Source organism: Lagopus leucura, unplaced genomic scaffold, assembly GCF_019238085.1.
Source record: "Lagopus leucura isolate 7727_CA_CO unplaced genomic scaffold, USGS_WTPT01 Super-Scaffold_100009, whole genome shotgun sequence".
Classification (NCBI taxonomy): Eukaryota; Metazoa; Chordata; class Aves; order Galliformes; family Phasianidae; genus Lagopus; species Lagopus leucura.
The window spans coordinates 23,507,446-23,521,842 of record NW_024962266.1 but is presented as its reverse complement, the minus strand read 5'-3'; the positions used below and the strand labels follow the sequence as shown (position 1 = coordinate 23,521,842).

The window sequence follows — 14,397 nt, the reverse complement described above, 5'->3', positions numbered from 1 at the left end:
CCGACAGTATTTGCATAGCGGCGGGGGCGGGAGAGGCGCGCGCCCGGGCCGCGGTGCATGCTGGGAGTTGTAGTCCGCTCCGCGGTTGACATGGCGGCCCCCGGAGGGCCTGGCGGCACCGCCCACATCCGCCTTGCGTCACTTCTTGGGCTTTAAAAAAAAAGGGAAAGGTAAAAAGATCCCTGGGGCTGCTCCGATCTCCTCTCCGAGCTCCAGGGCCCGTCGCTGACACCATGAGGGCTCATCCCGCCGCAGCCTCCGTCCTCTGCCTGTGCCTGCTGATGGCTGCCGCCGCCACCGCCGCCGCCGAGGGGCTCGGAAAGGGTCAGCAAACGTTTCCTTCGGGCTTTGCTCTCAGCTTCTGGCGTTGCCGTGAGGGCTCGCGGGGTCACTCGGCGGGCTGGGGCTCTTGGGGCCGGGCCGGAGCCGCCCTGAGCCGCAGCCCCACGCGGCTGGGGAAGATTTGGCCCCTCGGAAGCAGCCCCGCCGCCGACTCCTGGTCACCCTGGCACGGTTTTCCTCTGCCCGGCCTGCCCTCCTCGTGGGCTTGTCGTGGGCAGCGGCTCGGATCCCTTCGGGCTTCACCCGGGGTGGTCGCGCTCTGGGCGGGTTGCCCTGAAGGCGGATGTTCGTTGCAGGGCTGCAGGGAGTGCCTTCAGCCTACCCGGCAAGGCTCTTCGAACAGAGGATTGTCCCTGTTCCATCGTGATGGCCTTTGAATGAAACACCCGACGTGCCTGTATTCTGAGTAAATGTGACCTGTTAGCTGGAAGCCTGTTATGGCTTCCAGCTCCCCTTAGCCCATGCAAACTTGGACATCAATGCCTTGCTGGTAGCTGGACTAAATATTTGATGTGTTGTGTCATATGTGTTCACGGTAGTTTGTACTGGGAGATAAGCACAGGTCATAAAAACACTGTGCCAGCAGCTGCAGTTTGCCAGATGCTGAAGGAAGGTACCACAGGGCTTTGCTCCACTCTCCGCAGTTTCTTTGCTACAGGTGTTTACTGGAGGTGCTGCCTGCCATGGTGTCAGCACTGGGCAGCTTGTGGCTCCTAATCCTGTGCTGTAGCTCCCCAGATTGTCCCCTTGGTGAGGATACGGCCCGTGCCATGTCGCTAAGTTATCCCAGCCCTCAGCTATGGGAAGGGGAAAGCCATGGCTGAGATTTGCCTTTCAGCACAGCCCGTGTCACTGCAGCAACAGGACCTCTGAGGAGTTCTTCAGAGAAGGCTCCCTTATCTCAGATCTCCTCCATCTCAGCACTTCGTGTGATGGTGGTGACCAAAAAATGGCAGTCTCTGTTTTCCTGTTCTTAGCATATTAGCTGACAGAACAAGACTTGGTACCTGCTTATTGGATATGTATTTCCCATGTTGTTCGGTCACTGCAAAACTCAGAAACCTGCATAGCAGTGTTCTTTCTTAGTCTTTGATGTCAATTATCAGCAGTGGTAATATTTAGCATAATAGTTTTAGAGCATTTAATAATCACTTATTGGTCTAGGTGTATTTGATGTTTGCTCCCATTCACTAGGATTTAGGAAGCCAGATGGTGACATGTTTAATTTGTTCAAATCAATCAGTTAATAAATGTTCATAGGTTGAGAAACAATAGGGAATAATTAGAAGGCATTTCAGTTTTAAGCTTTGCTTGGGGAATTTTTTTGTCCTTTGCATAACTGTGAATATTCATGAGTGTGTGATTTGTTTTTGTTAATTAATTTCAGTGGGATTCCTCAATAAAACTGTGTAGGTTGTAAGTATTCACAGAAGTCTTTCAAGGACTGCAATTATAATTTCCTTTTTAAAAAAGAATATGTTATGAGCTGAAAATATTCTGGAGGGTTGTTTTCTTCTGATGATATGTTAACTATGCAGCATTTCTAAAACCTCCTTTCTGGCAGGTTTTGGAGATCACATTCACTGGAGAACACTAGAAGATGGGAAGAAAGAGGCAGCAGCCAGGTATGTTACTTGCTTATGAATACAGAAAAGAGGCTTTAAAAGTTCACCCAGATTCTGTACCAATGCTAACCAATCCTAAATTTAACCACAGAAAATACAAATTATTAACAAAGGTGTAGGAGACTGCTTAGATCCCTACAGCTTATTAGAGAAATAAATAGTTTTTTCTTAATGTTGCTGAGGAATCACCCGTGTTTAATCACTTCAGTTCAATGATTGAGGTTCTGTCACGTTTCCAAAGAAGAAACCCACAAACTGAGGCTTAAAGGCTACTCAGTCCCCTTGAACTCATCAGTGCTCACTGCATCTGTCAGCATGGATGTGCTCGTATGGATGCGAGACCTCAATGTGAGATACTTTGTTACTAAGGAACAAACTGATAAGTCATTAAAGTAGAACCTTTTATTGGTTGAAACTCTAACACCGTCTCTGTGAAAAGATTTAAAGAAAGTCATTTTTACGTTTCTCTCAGAATCTTCTTGTGTCAAAACATGAGAAATGAAGCTGTCTGTGTATCAGTTCTTGTGTTTGTAACTGTGCACTGATTGACGGGAGACCTCTGGCTGCCCAAGGTGCTGTCACGTGAATGCAGGGCACTGCTCAGCCTGATGAGCACTTGTAAGCAGATATTTATTTGTAAGCAGCACGTATTCCATATGTCTGTACGAAAACAGTCGCAGTTTTCGCAGGAATAGTTCTGGCTCTGCTTTGCAGTGAAGCAGAGTTAGCAGTAGGCACAGAGGAAGCACGCGTTACGCAGGATAAGAGGTTCTGCGCAGAACCCCGGGAGGGCGGGCTGCGGCGCAGGCCCGGGGCGCTCCGCGTCGCCATAGCGACGGTCCGCCCGAGCGGAAGCGGTGGCGGCCACTTCCGGGTCAGCATGGCGGCACCGGGACGCTGAGCGCGCGATGCCGCTGGTGGTGCTGTGCGGGTCGCCGGGCAGCGGCAAGAGCCGGCGTGCGGCCGAGCTGCGGGACGCGCTGGGCGGAGCTGAGCGGCGGGCGCACGTCGTGGCCGAGGGGGAGGGCGGCCGGGCGGCTCTGCGGGCCGAGGTGGAGCGGCTGCTGAGCCGACGCGACGTGGTGATCGTGGACGCGAGCAACGAGCTGCGGAGCATCCGCTACGAGCTGTACTGCGCGGCGCGGCAGGCGGGCACGGCGCGCTGCCTGCTGCACTGCGTCGGCGGCGGCCCCGCCGAGCCGCCCTTCGAGGCCCCGGACCCTCGCAACCGCTGGGACCGGCCGCTGTTCGCCGTGCACGGCGAGGAGCCGCTGCCGCTGGCCGACATCCGCGCGGCTCTATTCGAGAGCGCTCCGCCGCCGCCGCACCGCGCCACGCGCAGCCAGCCCCTGCAGTCCGGAGACTTCCTGCACCTCCTCGACCGCGCCACGCAGGACGTGGTGGCCGCTCTCGTGGCCGCCCAGAGGAGCGGGGCGCAGCCTGGAGAGCTGGTGCGCGTCCCCGGCGTGGAGGAGGGGCTGGTGCTGCCGCGGCCCGTCAGCCTGGCCGAGCTGAGCCGGCTCCGCAGGCAGTTCATCAGCTACACTAAGATGCAGCCCAGCAATGAGAACTTGGCACAGCTGGCCGGCATGTTCCTGCAGTACCTGAGCCGCAGCATCCAGTGAGGTGTGGCTCCTTCCGTCCCGAAGTGCTTGCAGCTGTAGGAACGTGCCCTCCTGCCGTGCACCTCAACACTGTGTGACGTGTGTGTCACATAGCACAGCCCGTGACTGTGCTGAGAAAGTCAGTACCATGGCGCTGGAGCAGCTGTACTCCTAAGACGATCTGTAGGATCTTCCTGTCCTCTCTACTGCACTCTCCCCGTGTCTTGTTTGCTTGTTGCATCCCCACACAGCTGAAGTCTCCTGTGGAGACCTGCACCTCAATACTAATGTAGCGACTGAGCATAAATGCTTCAAAGCGGTGAACATAAGGAGAACTCCTGCCCTCCTCATTGCCATGTCTGTCTCTTGAATAAGAAGCCTGCTGTTCCAAGGCTGCCTCCATATGTATCAAACTGCAGAGGGGGACTTCAGTTCCTGGACTGGAAGAGGCCGTATTTTTGGGACATAACTGTTTTTCAAAATCCTATTGAACCCAACAGATAGATCTGCAAACTCTGCACAAAAGCAGGGTGCTGGCTTAGGAAACTTAAATCTCTCATTTCAAGTTTAACAATAAAACATGTGCCTTAGATGGAACAGTCTTAATCTTAAACTGTTTTATTGAAACAACTTGCTGTGGCTTTTTTTTTTTGCAAGGTCCTCATTAAAAGCTTTTAAAAACACTAATTGTTTATGAGTGCTCTTGAGCTTGTTTCGAGAGGATGCGGTGTGATGGCAGTGTGCTCTGCCCAGTCCTCAAAGTCTGCACTGGTTGTGACTGGGTAATTATTTTTGTATTTAGCTTCAGCTGATTTCAGTCTTTACTGTGCCACATGTCTGGCCTGTCCATATGTTTCACATTCTGGTGGATGCTTCATCCCTCATGCAAATAAGTGTCAAGAGTCTGCTTTTTTGTGTGGTGCTATCTGGGAGGAGATGGCAAGTGGGGCAAGAAGAGTTGCTTCAGTGATTTGTCCATGTATCTGATGTACTGGTTGCTAAGTGGACGTTGCCATTTCAGAATGAGAAAATGACTACAGAAATGTTTTTATGTAAATAGCATTACTTTTCCAGTTAAAAAGAATAAAACTGAGGAAGCACATGCAGTATCTCTAAAACTTGTGTGATTTCATCCTGGCTAAGAGTTTATATTGTAAGACTGAGCACTTGCATTTAAAATCTGCATAGGAAATCAATCGATAGTGCAGTGCAGTACCAATTGCAGCTACTTCTGACCTCTTCTGACGTGAAGATCCTTGATGATAAGAGCAGTGTCTGTTTTCCAGATTCAATTCAGCATTTAATTCCCAGAAACAGGGGGGGAAGAGGGGAAGAAAAAAAAGAAAAAAAAAAAGTATTGTTAGGGTGGGGACACGGATGTAAATAGAGCTTTGCTAGGGAAATGTGTATTCTTGCTGCTTGCTGCAAACAAAGTCCTGTGTAAAGATGACAGCATATCATTCAGTTACAAATGGCAGACTTGTGTTGCACTACTGTAAATGTTTATTGCTTCCTCTCTGCCCTTTCCTGGTTCTGAAGGCTGAAACTTAATGTTGGTAGGGATTTCCTTCCTTACCAATCTTCAGCTAAAAGAAGAACCTGATTTTAGGTTATTCTTAATGCTCTGGAAGCTACAGCACTAGCTTCCCTTGGATATTCTTCTATAGCTTAAGGGATTTCATGATAAGAGAAACCATTTCCTTGTTCTTAGTCTTATTGAACTTACTGTACTAGTTAGCTTTTGCCAGTGTGAAGAGAAGTGTTGTACTACTAGATGTGCTCAACAGCAATAAAAATCACCTATAGGTATGTCACTTTTTTCTTGTTAAGGTGAAAGATTATAATAGTCAAGATATTGAGAGCTGTAAAGATGGATTAATTGAATCACAAGCACTTACAGCAGTAAATATGAGAAATACTTTGTGTTTAAAGTCTCTGTCTAATCACATGAAGTAACCTGAGTACATTACCAAGGAGCTCAGAGAACTCAAACTTGTTAAGCTTGACTAGAAGGTGAAATGCTAAGAGGCTTTTCGGAACAAGGTTAAATAAAACATACATTAGGTGATGAAATCAACATCCAGGTGGTAAAGGTAGTGACTGTCTAATGAATTATTTGGGAAGAGGAATGAATAACATTCCCATGGTGTACCTGAAGCACTCAGTACTCTGAATTGTCCTTCACAAATGACCTTTCTGTATTCACTGAAGTTAGCTTCCTACCTTTTGTCATTTTACATTGCACTTAATTTAGGCTTCAGTTCCACACAGACTCCTTCCTTCTCGGTTCTCAAACTTGTCACAGGTTTATTTCAGCATACTAAGATAAGGGCCATTAGCCTGGAAGCTGAAGGGCTTGCCAGTTTACTGTGTGTGATTATTGCTCAAAGGAGGATCTTGATCATGGAGGCAGTAGCAGGAAGTGTCTGAAACATGCAGACAGTAGTGGGGAGAGGGGTTGATGGATGACTGTCATACAGTGGATTATGTTGAGCAGCTGTGTAAATCCCTTCTGAGATCTCTTACGTAGCTGGAGTGGCTAACCACTGCTAATTCCTTAGGAAACACATGACCAGTTGTGCTTCTATGCAAATCTGAACAAATGAGAGCAACCCTTCCAAAGGGAAAATCTCCTCTCTACTGGAGTGGTTGGTGATTGACATTTCTAATGAACTGTTCTAATGCGTTGTTAAGATTGGAAGGTTTTTGCAAGACAGCAAAACCTTAGAATACAGTGGAATCTCTCTGCATTTTCTATTATATTAAGCCTTTGTAATGCCCTTGACTCTCAAAATGTACAAACAATAGAACTTACAGTTGAGAGGCTTCATGTAAGCTATCTGACATGTTTTCCTTTCTTTCCCCTTATTTTGCAGTGGTTTGCCTCTTATGATTATCATCCACAAATCTTGGTGTGGAGCTTGCAAAGGTGAGTGAATTTAATTCTGGAGCTTGATGAAATTCCTGGTGAACTTTTGCATGCAAATTGTGTAACATGACAAATGTGAACTTTGCATTCAAAATGTGCTTAGCTGTATTTATATTTTGTTCAGAGCAGTGTAGTATCTCACCACTTCAGCTAATAGTGCTGCCAAAAGCCAGCCTTTATAAATGCCAGTCAAGTAACAGCTGCATGTCTACAGTGGCTGCAGTTTTCCTGCACTTTGCTAGAAAAAAAAAATGTAGAAAATGAATGAATTGAGAGTTAAGAGCAAATTACCTTACTTTCAGCCACTGGTTCTCAGGATGCTGGGCTTTGTCTCTTTCAGTATTGCAAAGGAACATGCTGATCATTATGACTAGGCTTAAGATGAACAGGCTGGTTGAGAAATGGTGGTTTACAGCAAGCTTTTGTTTCTGTTCCATTCGTTCAAAAGTGATGACATATGGCTGATGGTTAAGTTTCACTGTGTGGCTGCTCAGCAGGGATCACTGCTCTGCTGTTCTGAGCCTGGCCTGAGCAACTTGATGCATACATTCCATTTCACTATGCTCACTGAAAAGTACCAGCTCTCTAGAGGGAGGAATAGAGATTTTTCTGCCTACCTGAAAACCTGAAATATTTTCCATTGTCTTTCCATATCTTTCTCTCTTTATTTTTTTCTTTCTTAATTAGCTTTGAAGCCAAAGTTTGCTGAGTCTAAGGAGATCTCTGAACTTGCTCATAATTTTGTAATGGTCAACCTTGAGGTAGGCCACTCTTTTGTTTGTACCTATATTACTGCTTAGTAATAAAGCATTTTGAATCCTGCTTAACTGGTTGAATCTGTTTCTTTTCTATATCCTAAGTCTTGCACTCCTGAGTGGAGATATGCAAGATTGATTGATAGAGCCACTTGTTTTGAAAATATTTTTCTTCACTGTAGTTACTTTAATTGCACTGATAAACCTGACTCTCCACTGCTGCCTCTTTAACAGTTTAATGTTGTTTGTCTGTTGCCACAGGGAGGGGATTTATATTCATTCTCTCATAATGTACCAGACGTTCCTGCACCAAAGCAGGGTGTTTAATGCACACTGATATTTCACAAATTTTACTTCTTTAGGGGAAATTACCTTATTTCATTTGAGAGTGGAAAGAGTGCAATACCTGTTGTCTGTTCAAGATGTAAATTGTTCAGGGCAACTGGAATCTGAAGGCTTGTTTCTTTAAAACAAGTGCTGTGTTTTATTACATTACATTGCATGCTAACACATGGCCTCATTTCTGTCTTGCTTTTGTAGGATGATGAAGAGCCGAAGGACGAAGCCTTCAGTCCTGATGGAGGTTACATTCCCAGAATCCTTTTCATGGGTAAGACATCAGACATCTGCAGCTGTTGAACCCACGCACAGGACTGCATTCTTACTGTTACCACCCATATTTCCTGTTTGATTTCTTTTTTTCAAAGATCCCAGTGGAAAAGTCCACCCAGAAATCATAAATGAGAAAGGAAACCCCAGCTACAAGTATTTCTATACCAATGCTGATCAAGGTATGTGAGAAATAACTTGAGTACGTTGTTAGTGAGATGGATCTGTAGGTGTGTCTTGAGTGAAGGACAGCACCTTCATTTTTAAGTGGAGAAAAATTATACTTCACCGTGTAAGGGAGCTGTGAATTACAGCATGTGTGAGTGGCTCTTCATGCTTTGAGGAACCATATTTAGAGTTATGATCCACTTTAAAACCTACAAAATGTTTGTAGAACCTAAGCATTCTCCTTTTGTCACATGGAAAATCATGCAACTCACAAAGAGGTGGGAGAAAAGCACAGGGCTTTTTCGTTTTGGTGTTGTTTACTTTTTGCCTTAGGTTGCTTTGTAGATGTGCATTCTGTAAGTGTTGGTGTAAAATATCTTCATTAGTGTGGCACCTTGACAGTTCTGTTTTGAGATTAATAGTTGCTTTCTCTCTGATCTTTCAGTTATCCAAGGGATGAAGGAGGCCCAGGAGAAGCTAACAGGTGATGCTTTCAAACAAAAACACCTGGGAGATGAACTATAATGGAAAACACTCAGTTATGGTTTTCCATCACTTCAGTACTCTCAAAGGAAACAGTTAAACAGACCAAGAATGTAGATGCACTGGAGGGACATAATTCTCCTGTCAATAATGTTAAGTTAAACCCTGTTTGGAGTTCACACACATGCATCAGATACAGTGTTATCTCCTCCTCTGCCTGGCAGTGTGTACTATAATGGTTATTTGCAACCAGGTAATGGCAAACACATCAATTAGTGTGTTTGAGCAACCACTAATGTTTGGTATTAAAAGGGAGGTTTGTAGGACAAAACATTCATTTGAAGACAAACAGCATAATTGAAAGAATTGGAAGTAGCCAGCATTTTGACACTTAATCATGGGTGGATCTCTCATTTCTCACTTGTATTATGTGATCCCATTGTTTTTACTGGGGTTCCTATGAATGGGCATGTTCCTGGGCCACGCGTTTTCTCGACCTCCCAAACCATGAATTCTGCCGCTAAGCCAAGTAGAGTAAAATTTCATCCATGTTCAAGTAGCATGTGAAGTCATGAGCTCTGCAAACATACTTTTATGTAGAATTCTGTGTGATTCATCTTTATTTGCCCCTGGGCAGAAATTGAACTTCTTTCTTGTGCACTCACCTTTTGATTGTTTCATCAAGTGAAGGTGGGTTATGTTGAAGCATTACGGGGAATTCCCTTTTATTCTTTGAATGTTTTCTGGTGAATGCCTTGCCATCACATTGTACTGTATTTTTGTACCAGGGTGAAGAATTAAAACTTTTTAAACACAAGCATGCTAAAAGTTGGGTTTTTTGTTTTGTTTTTTTTTTTTGTTTGTTTGTTTTTTGTATTTTTTGTGAGCAACATAGCTTTCTGTTCTTAGGGACTGGCAAATATATTTTTGTTTACATTGCAGTAGTTATTAGTGTTGAGTGTCACAGCTGAAGGTTTCTCCTTTGTGTAATTAAAAGACAACAGATGCTTTTCATGTAATAATAATTCAGCTATTCCTATAGTATATATGTTGCTGAAGTTAAGGTAATATCACAGAATCACAGAATGGCCTGGGTTAAAAAGGACCACCAACCCCCCTGCTATGTGCAGGGTTGCCAACCAGCAGACCAGGCTGCCCAGAGCCACATCCAGCCTGGCCTTGGATGCCTCCACATCCACAACCTCCTTGGGCAACCTGTTCCAGTGTGTCACCACCCTCTGTGTGAAAAACCTCCTTCTAATATCTAACCTAAACCTCCCCTGTCTTAGTTGAAAACCATTCCCCCTTGTCCTATCACCATCCACCCATGTAAACAGTTGTTAATATCCAGTGGTTTTCAACTGGAGTTGAAAAGAAAAATAGAAGGGAAGAAGTAATCTAGCTTGACTTTCTGGTATGAGTGCATTGCTGGATCTTGTTCAACTTGTTCTTCATGTGGACCCTGATGTCCTCTGCAAAGCTGCTTTCCAACCTGTTGTACCCATGGGTTCTTTGTTCCCACATGAAGAACTTTGCATTTCTCTTTGTTGAACTTCCTGATAACTCTCTGCCCATTTCTCTGCCCGTTTTCTCTGTTGAGGTCCTTCTGAACAGCAGTACAAGTGTCTGGTTATCATCTGCCCTCCCCAGTTGTGTATCATCTGCTAGTTTGCCAAAGGTGTCCACACCTCGGTTACTCCACAATCGACTAATCTCTTTGAGCAGTTTTCAGTTCACTTCACTGTCCATTTACTTAGCCTGTACTAAATCCATATCTCTGAGAATGCTATGGGAGACAGCCAAAAGCCTTACTAAAGCCAGTATAAACCACACGTGCTGCTCTCCCCTCGTCCACAGAAACCCTTCATCTAAAAGGAAAAAAATCCTGTCTGAAAGGCACTTGCACTGACTTCCAACAACAAACAGAGAGTTTTCTACAGATAATATTTGAAAATCTACCTGAGGACATTTACTGGGGAAGACAGCTGGATACAGTAAACCCACTTGCCTACCAAGTCCATTTTTGCTGTTAGTAGCATTAGGAATTTCACCTTCCAGAACATTCTGTCTTAAAGGGATTTTAGTCAGTAAATCTCAATTGAGCGATAAAAGACAAGGACGTGGTGGAGATAAAGGGATTGTTGCACACTGCAATTACCCTGTTCAGCTACTAGAAGTTACTCCTCAGGTTTTATATTCTGCTTCTCTTGGAAATTATCTGAGAAATAACCAACAAGTTGAACTCAGCAACTGTTCTCCAGTTATATCAGCCTTCAAAGTAAGAAATTATCTGTAAGTCCAGAAAAAGGATCTGTGTTCTGCAGATAAGTATTTTTTCCCTAGCTGGGTCAGTTGACCTAATAAAAAATAGGTCCTGTCTTATTTCATGTGTAGCTTTTGATTAACACAGCTGTAGAAACTCATTGCTGCGTTTTTGTTTCTGCTTGCCACCAGGGGGAGGACTCTGCTTGCTCATCTGAAATACGATTCAACAAATCATAATTAAAAAAATCACAACAACTCTGATTCAGAATAGCAGAGTACAACTTTGTGATTTTCTAGGCATACTTTCACAGCAGTTCTGCCCTTGTCTTATCTCTGCAGTGAAATCATAGCCTGCAGTACTTACAAAGTTTGTCCCAAAGCCTTGCTTTGCAACATGTTCCGATGTCAGAAGCAGCACTGCCTCAAAGAAACGTTTAAAGTACTCTGTGGAGATCTCCCACTGATGAGAGATGTGCATCCTTTACCTTTAAGACCATTTTTATTCAAATCTCATCTCCTTCGCTTCTTCTCTGATGTGTTCCCTCTCCTGTAGCATTTTCTGCATGCCATCCCTAGCTAATTCTGGCAGAGAAAATCACCAATAATCCTTTTTTCTTTGCTATTTAGCTTTCTCTTTAATCCTTCCTGCCTTTTGTATGCTCAGACACAGTGAGCTGGTACAGTTTCCCCAACCTCCTTTGTATTTGCTCTTTTCTAGACCTCGAACAAGGAGCTTGGCACTTGCTAGCTGACTTGGTGTTCATCTGGGGTCCTGACAGAATGTGACATGAGTGCTGCCACTTGATGTAACTTGATGTGAGGGGCAGCTAGTTAAAAAAATATAAAAGCTGTTGACGTATCTGGATTGAAGGCTAAACTTACTTTTGGTCTGTTACTTACACACAAATATTTTTCTCTTGCTACCTGCCAGTTTTATAGCTGGGTATTTTAGGTGCGAATTCCTAATGCAGATTCTTGACACCTTTCTGTTGTTTGATTTAGATCAAATGACAAATCCTGGTTGGCGTTTTCTGCCATGCAGAGGCATACATCTTGAGCTTTTCATCTGAGAGCTGTTGTATGTATGTTGTGTAACTTTATGCTTCCTGCACGACAGTGTTTGTTGTAGTTCAGTGAAAAGTTAATTATGCACTGCAGCATCTCAACAGTGTGCAGTAACTAAGGTCTCAGTTTGCCCTCATCAGCTTCATTTTGTGTGCATATCTATTTGCATATAACTTGCAGTAAATCTCTGTATTTACATAACTTCTTCAGATACATCCCAGAAATCCCCTCAGATTCTCCATTTATGGGGATAGAAAAACCCTAAGACAATTCAAAATTCTTAGTATAGACCCAACAAAGTGCCAATCTCATGTAAACAAACATATTGTCAGCTCCCTTCTTCCCAGAAACAACCCACAGAGGAAAAAATGCAAAGTTAATTAAAGAGTGACTAGATTGCAGCTAGCCAGCTGGCTGCCTGGAAACAGAGGTTGCTTTGCACACCTGGGACTGAACAGGCTTTAAGGAGGTGTCAGCCAGAGGCTCGGGAAGCCTTTCCTTAGCCATGCTTCACAGCAGGGAACAAAAGTGCAACAGGCAAAAGCACCAGCACTGCCAGCACTGTACATCATTCTGGCATGCTGAGTTTACCCAGTCAAATGCACTTTTATCCCCATCCATGTCTGTCTGCCATCGTATTTGCCTTGTATCAAACTACTAACAAGCTTCATTCAGTGTCCTCACATCCAGCTTGTGTATGAACAGCTCTGAAGAGAGATTAAACCTGTATGAATGCAAGGTCCTATATCCTTGAAGGAAGTGGAAGTTCCCACTGCCAATCCACGTGCATTTCAAGGAAAGGACAAGGATAATGTAAGAGGCTGCATTCAACCTCCAGAGAGCTGTGTGAGTTGTTTTAGGGGCTATCTGGGCAGGGGAGCTTGCAGCCTGCAGCAGGAACCAAGGACCCACCACAAATGTCTTTCAAACCGGTGAAAGTCACTTTGTTTCAGAACTAGCTGGCATATTATTATTATATTATAGAAGCATTCCCCTTTTCTTTCTCCAAGAAAAAGGTGCTGATTTGCTAAGCGGTTTAGTCAAATAAAGTCAAGTTTGCTTTTCCTTTCAAAGTTTGCCTGGTGCAAGGAGTGGCTGCGTACAATTCCCAGGCCTGCCATTGTCCAGAGCACACTCCTAACAGAGGTACTGATTCATCTTGCAGCACCAGCCTGCTGCCAACATGTCAGCGCGCTGAGGAGGCACCCCACTGACAGCTGCCAGCCAGTTCCTGTAGGCTGTCACTCTGCAAGCAGTGGGGAATGGATCAGAGACTTGTGTGATCTTCTCCAGGTTGTGATAAACATGGCATAATTTTGTAATGGCTAACTCTGCTAGATTCCTCTGATTAGGGACAAAAGAGAGAGAGAAAGAACTCAGGGTTTTCCGTAACTACTCTGGAAGCAGAAACTGACTGACCTGTGCTTCAAGGCTTCCAGGCTATGACTGGAAAGGTGACACACTACTGCTGCTGGCATTGTCCCTGGATGGGAGTAGAGCAGCCTGTCAAACAAGGTGCAGGGAGCAGGCTGTAGACACAGTGGAGTATTTCTGAGCTGCTCCCATGTTCTTCCTTCTACCGACAACACATGGCCCTGCAACGATCTGGGGATGAAGAGGAAACAGCCAAGCTTCACCTTCCCAAAAAGATGTGATGGCACTGCAGGGAAGATGCAGGCAGAGCTGTGCAGGGCGGCAAGGCAGTCCAGGATGACTGAGTCTGGTAAGGCTGGAGGTAACTGGTTGCGAGTTAGAAATCCTTTTCTGCCATTTGTGAACTGTTTTCTACTCATTTTTCAACTGTTCTGCACAAGCAGAGGATGGGGCAGGTAGAAGTAGTGCAGAAATATTAATTGGTAGGAACTACAGATGTTCTTGCTGCTTTCTGAGTGTTTCAGGACACCACACAACACGCTATGCATAAGAGCAGCTCTTCTGGCAGCACAGGACAAATTGGATGTCACTTTATCGTGCAGATTCTGATATTATGATCAGTTTGCAAACTGTATTTTTAAGAATGTTGGTGCATTTAGCACTGATAATGATATTTGCACGTTGCAGAGACAGCATGGGGCATGTAAGCAGTTTATTCCTCATAGATGGAAGAAGCACCTATGTGCTACCTATTCACATAAAGACAGTTCTGTTTTCCTCCTGCAGTTGATGTGTTTTCTTCTTGCTTCCCAACATCAACTGGTAGGGAGATGGAGCAACTGCAACTGCTTCTATGGGATACAGTTTTTTTCTACACGCTCAGAGCTTGTCATGAGTTCAGACAATGAAGCTGTTAAACACAGGATCAATTATATTATTCCTGCTTACAACATCACACACAGCAGCCAGCATCCTTGACATATGCACTTTGGCGTTGTCTTGCTGGAGAAATAAGTAAAGTACTGTCTTCAGGAATGAGGGAACAGAAAGGCGGCAGCCCCGTGTGTGCCAGTGGGGCCACACACTGCCCCCAAAGGCTTTTGAGGTGAATCGTGCTTCGATTTGCCTAATGGAGCCACCACTGAAAGGAGCCTGGATGTGGCTCTGGCCACGGCTCC

At 44.9% G+C, this 14,397-nt stretch overlaps 2 protein-coding genes across 2 annotated transcripts; both read left to right on the top strand.

The window, feature by feature from the left end:
* The first annotated feature begins 135 nt into the window (after window positions 1–135).
* TXNDC12 (thioredoxin domain containing 12) lies at window positions 136–9,332 on the top strand. The gene is made up of 7 exons (XM_042874116.1): window positions 136–324; window positions 1,907–1,967; window positions 6,448–6,500; window positions 7,188–7,261; window positions 7,796–7,865; window positions 7,963–8,046; window positions 8,478–9,332. The coding sequence occupies exons 1-7, from the start codon at window positions 234–236 to the stop codon at window positions 8,555–8,557; spliced, it is 513 nt and encodes a 170-aa protein (XP_042730050.1). The 5' UTR covers window positions 136–233; the 3' UTR covers window positions 8,558–9,332.
* Window positions 2,876–4,673, top strand: KTI12 (KTI12 chromatin associated homolog). The gene has a single exon (XM_042874115.1). It carries the CDS (start codon window positions 2,876–2,878, stop codon window positions 3,590–3,592), a length of 717 nt encoding a protein of 238 aa, XP_042730049.1. The 3' UTR covers window positions 3,593–4,673.
* Window positions 9,333–14,397: the final 5,065 nt, after the last annotated feature.

Excerpts from the sequence above, each read along its gene's own strand:
- KTI12 (XM_042874115.1), top strand. The coding sequence starts at position 2,876 with ATGCCGCTGGTGGTGCTGTGCGGGTCGCCGGGCAGCGGCAAGAGCCGG.
- TXNDC12 (XM_042874116.1), top strand. The coding sequence starts at position 234 with ATGAGGGCTCATCCCGCCGCAGCCTCCGTCCTCTGCCTGTGCCTGCTG. Across the intron at positions 1,968-6,447 it reads AAGAAAGAGGCAGCAGCCAG|TGGTTTGCCTCTTATGATTA; the intron begins GTATGTTACTTG and ends CTTATTTTGCAG. Across the intron at positions 7,866-7,962 it reads TCCCAGAATCCTTTTCATGG|ATCCCAGTGGAAAAGTCCAC; the intron begins GTAAGACATCAG and ends TTTTTTTCAAAG.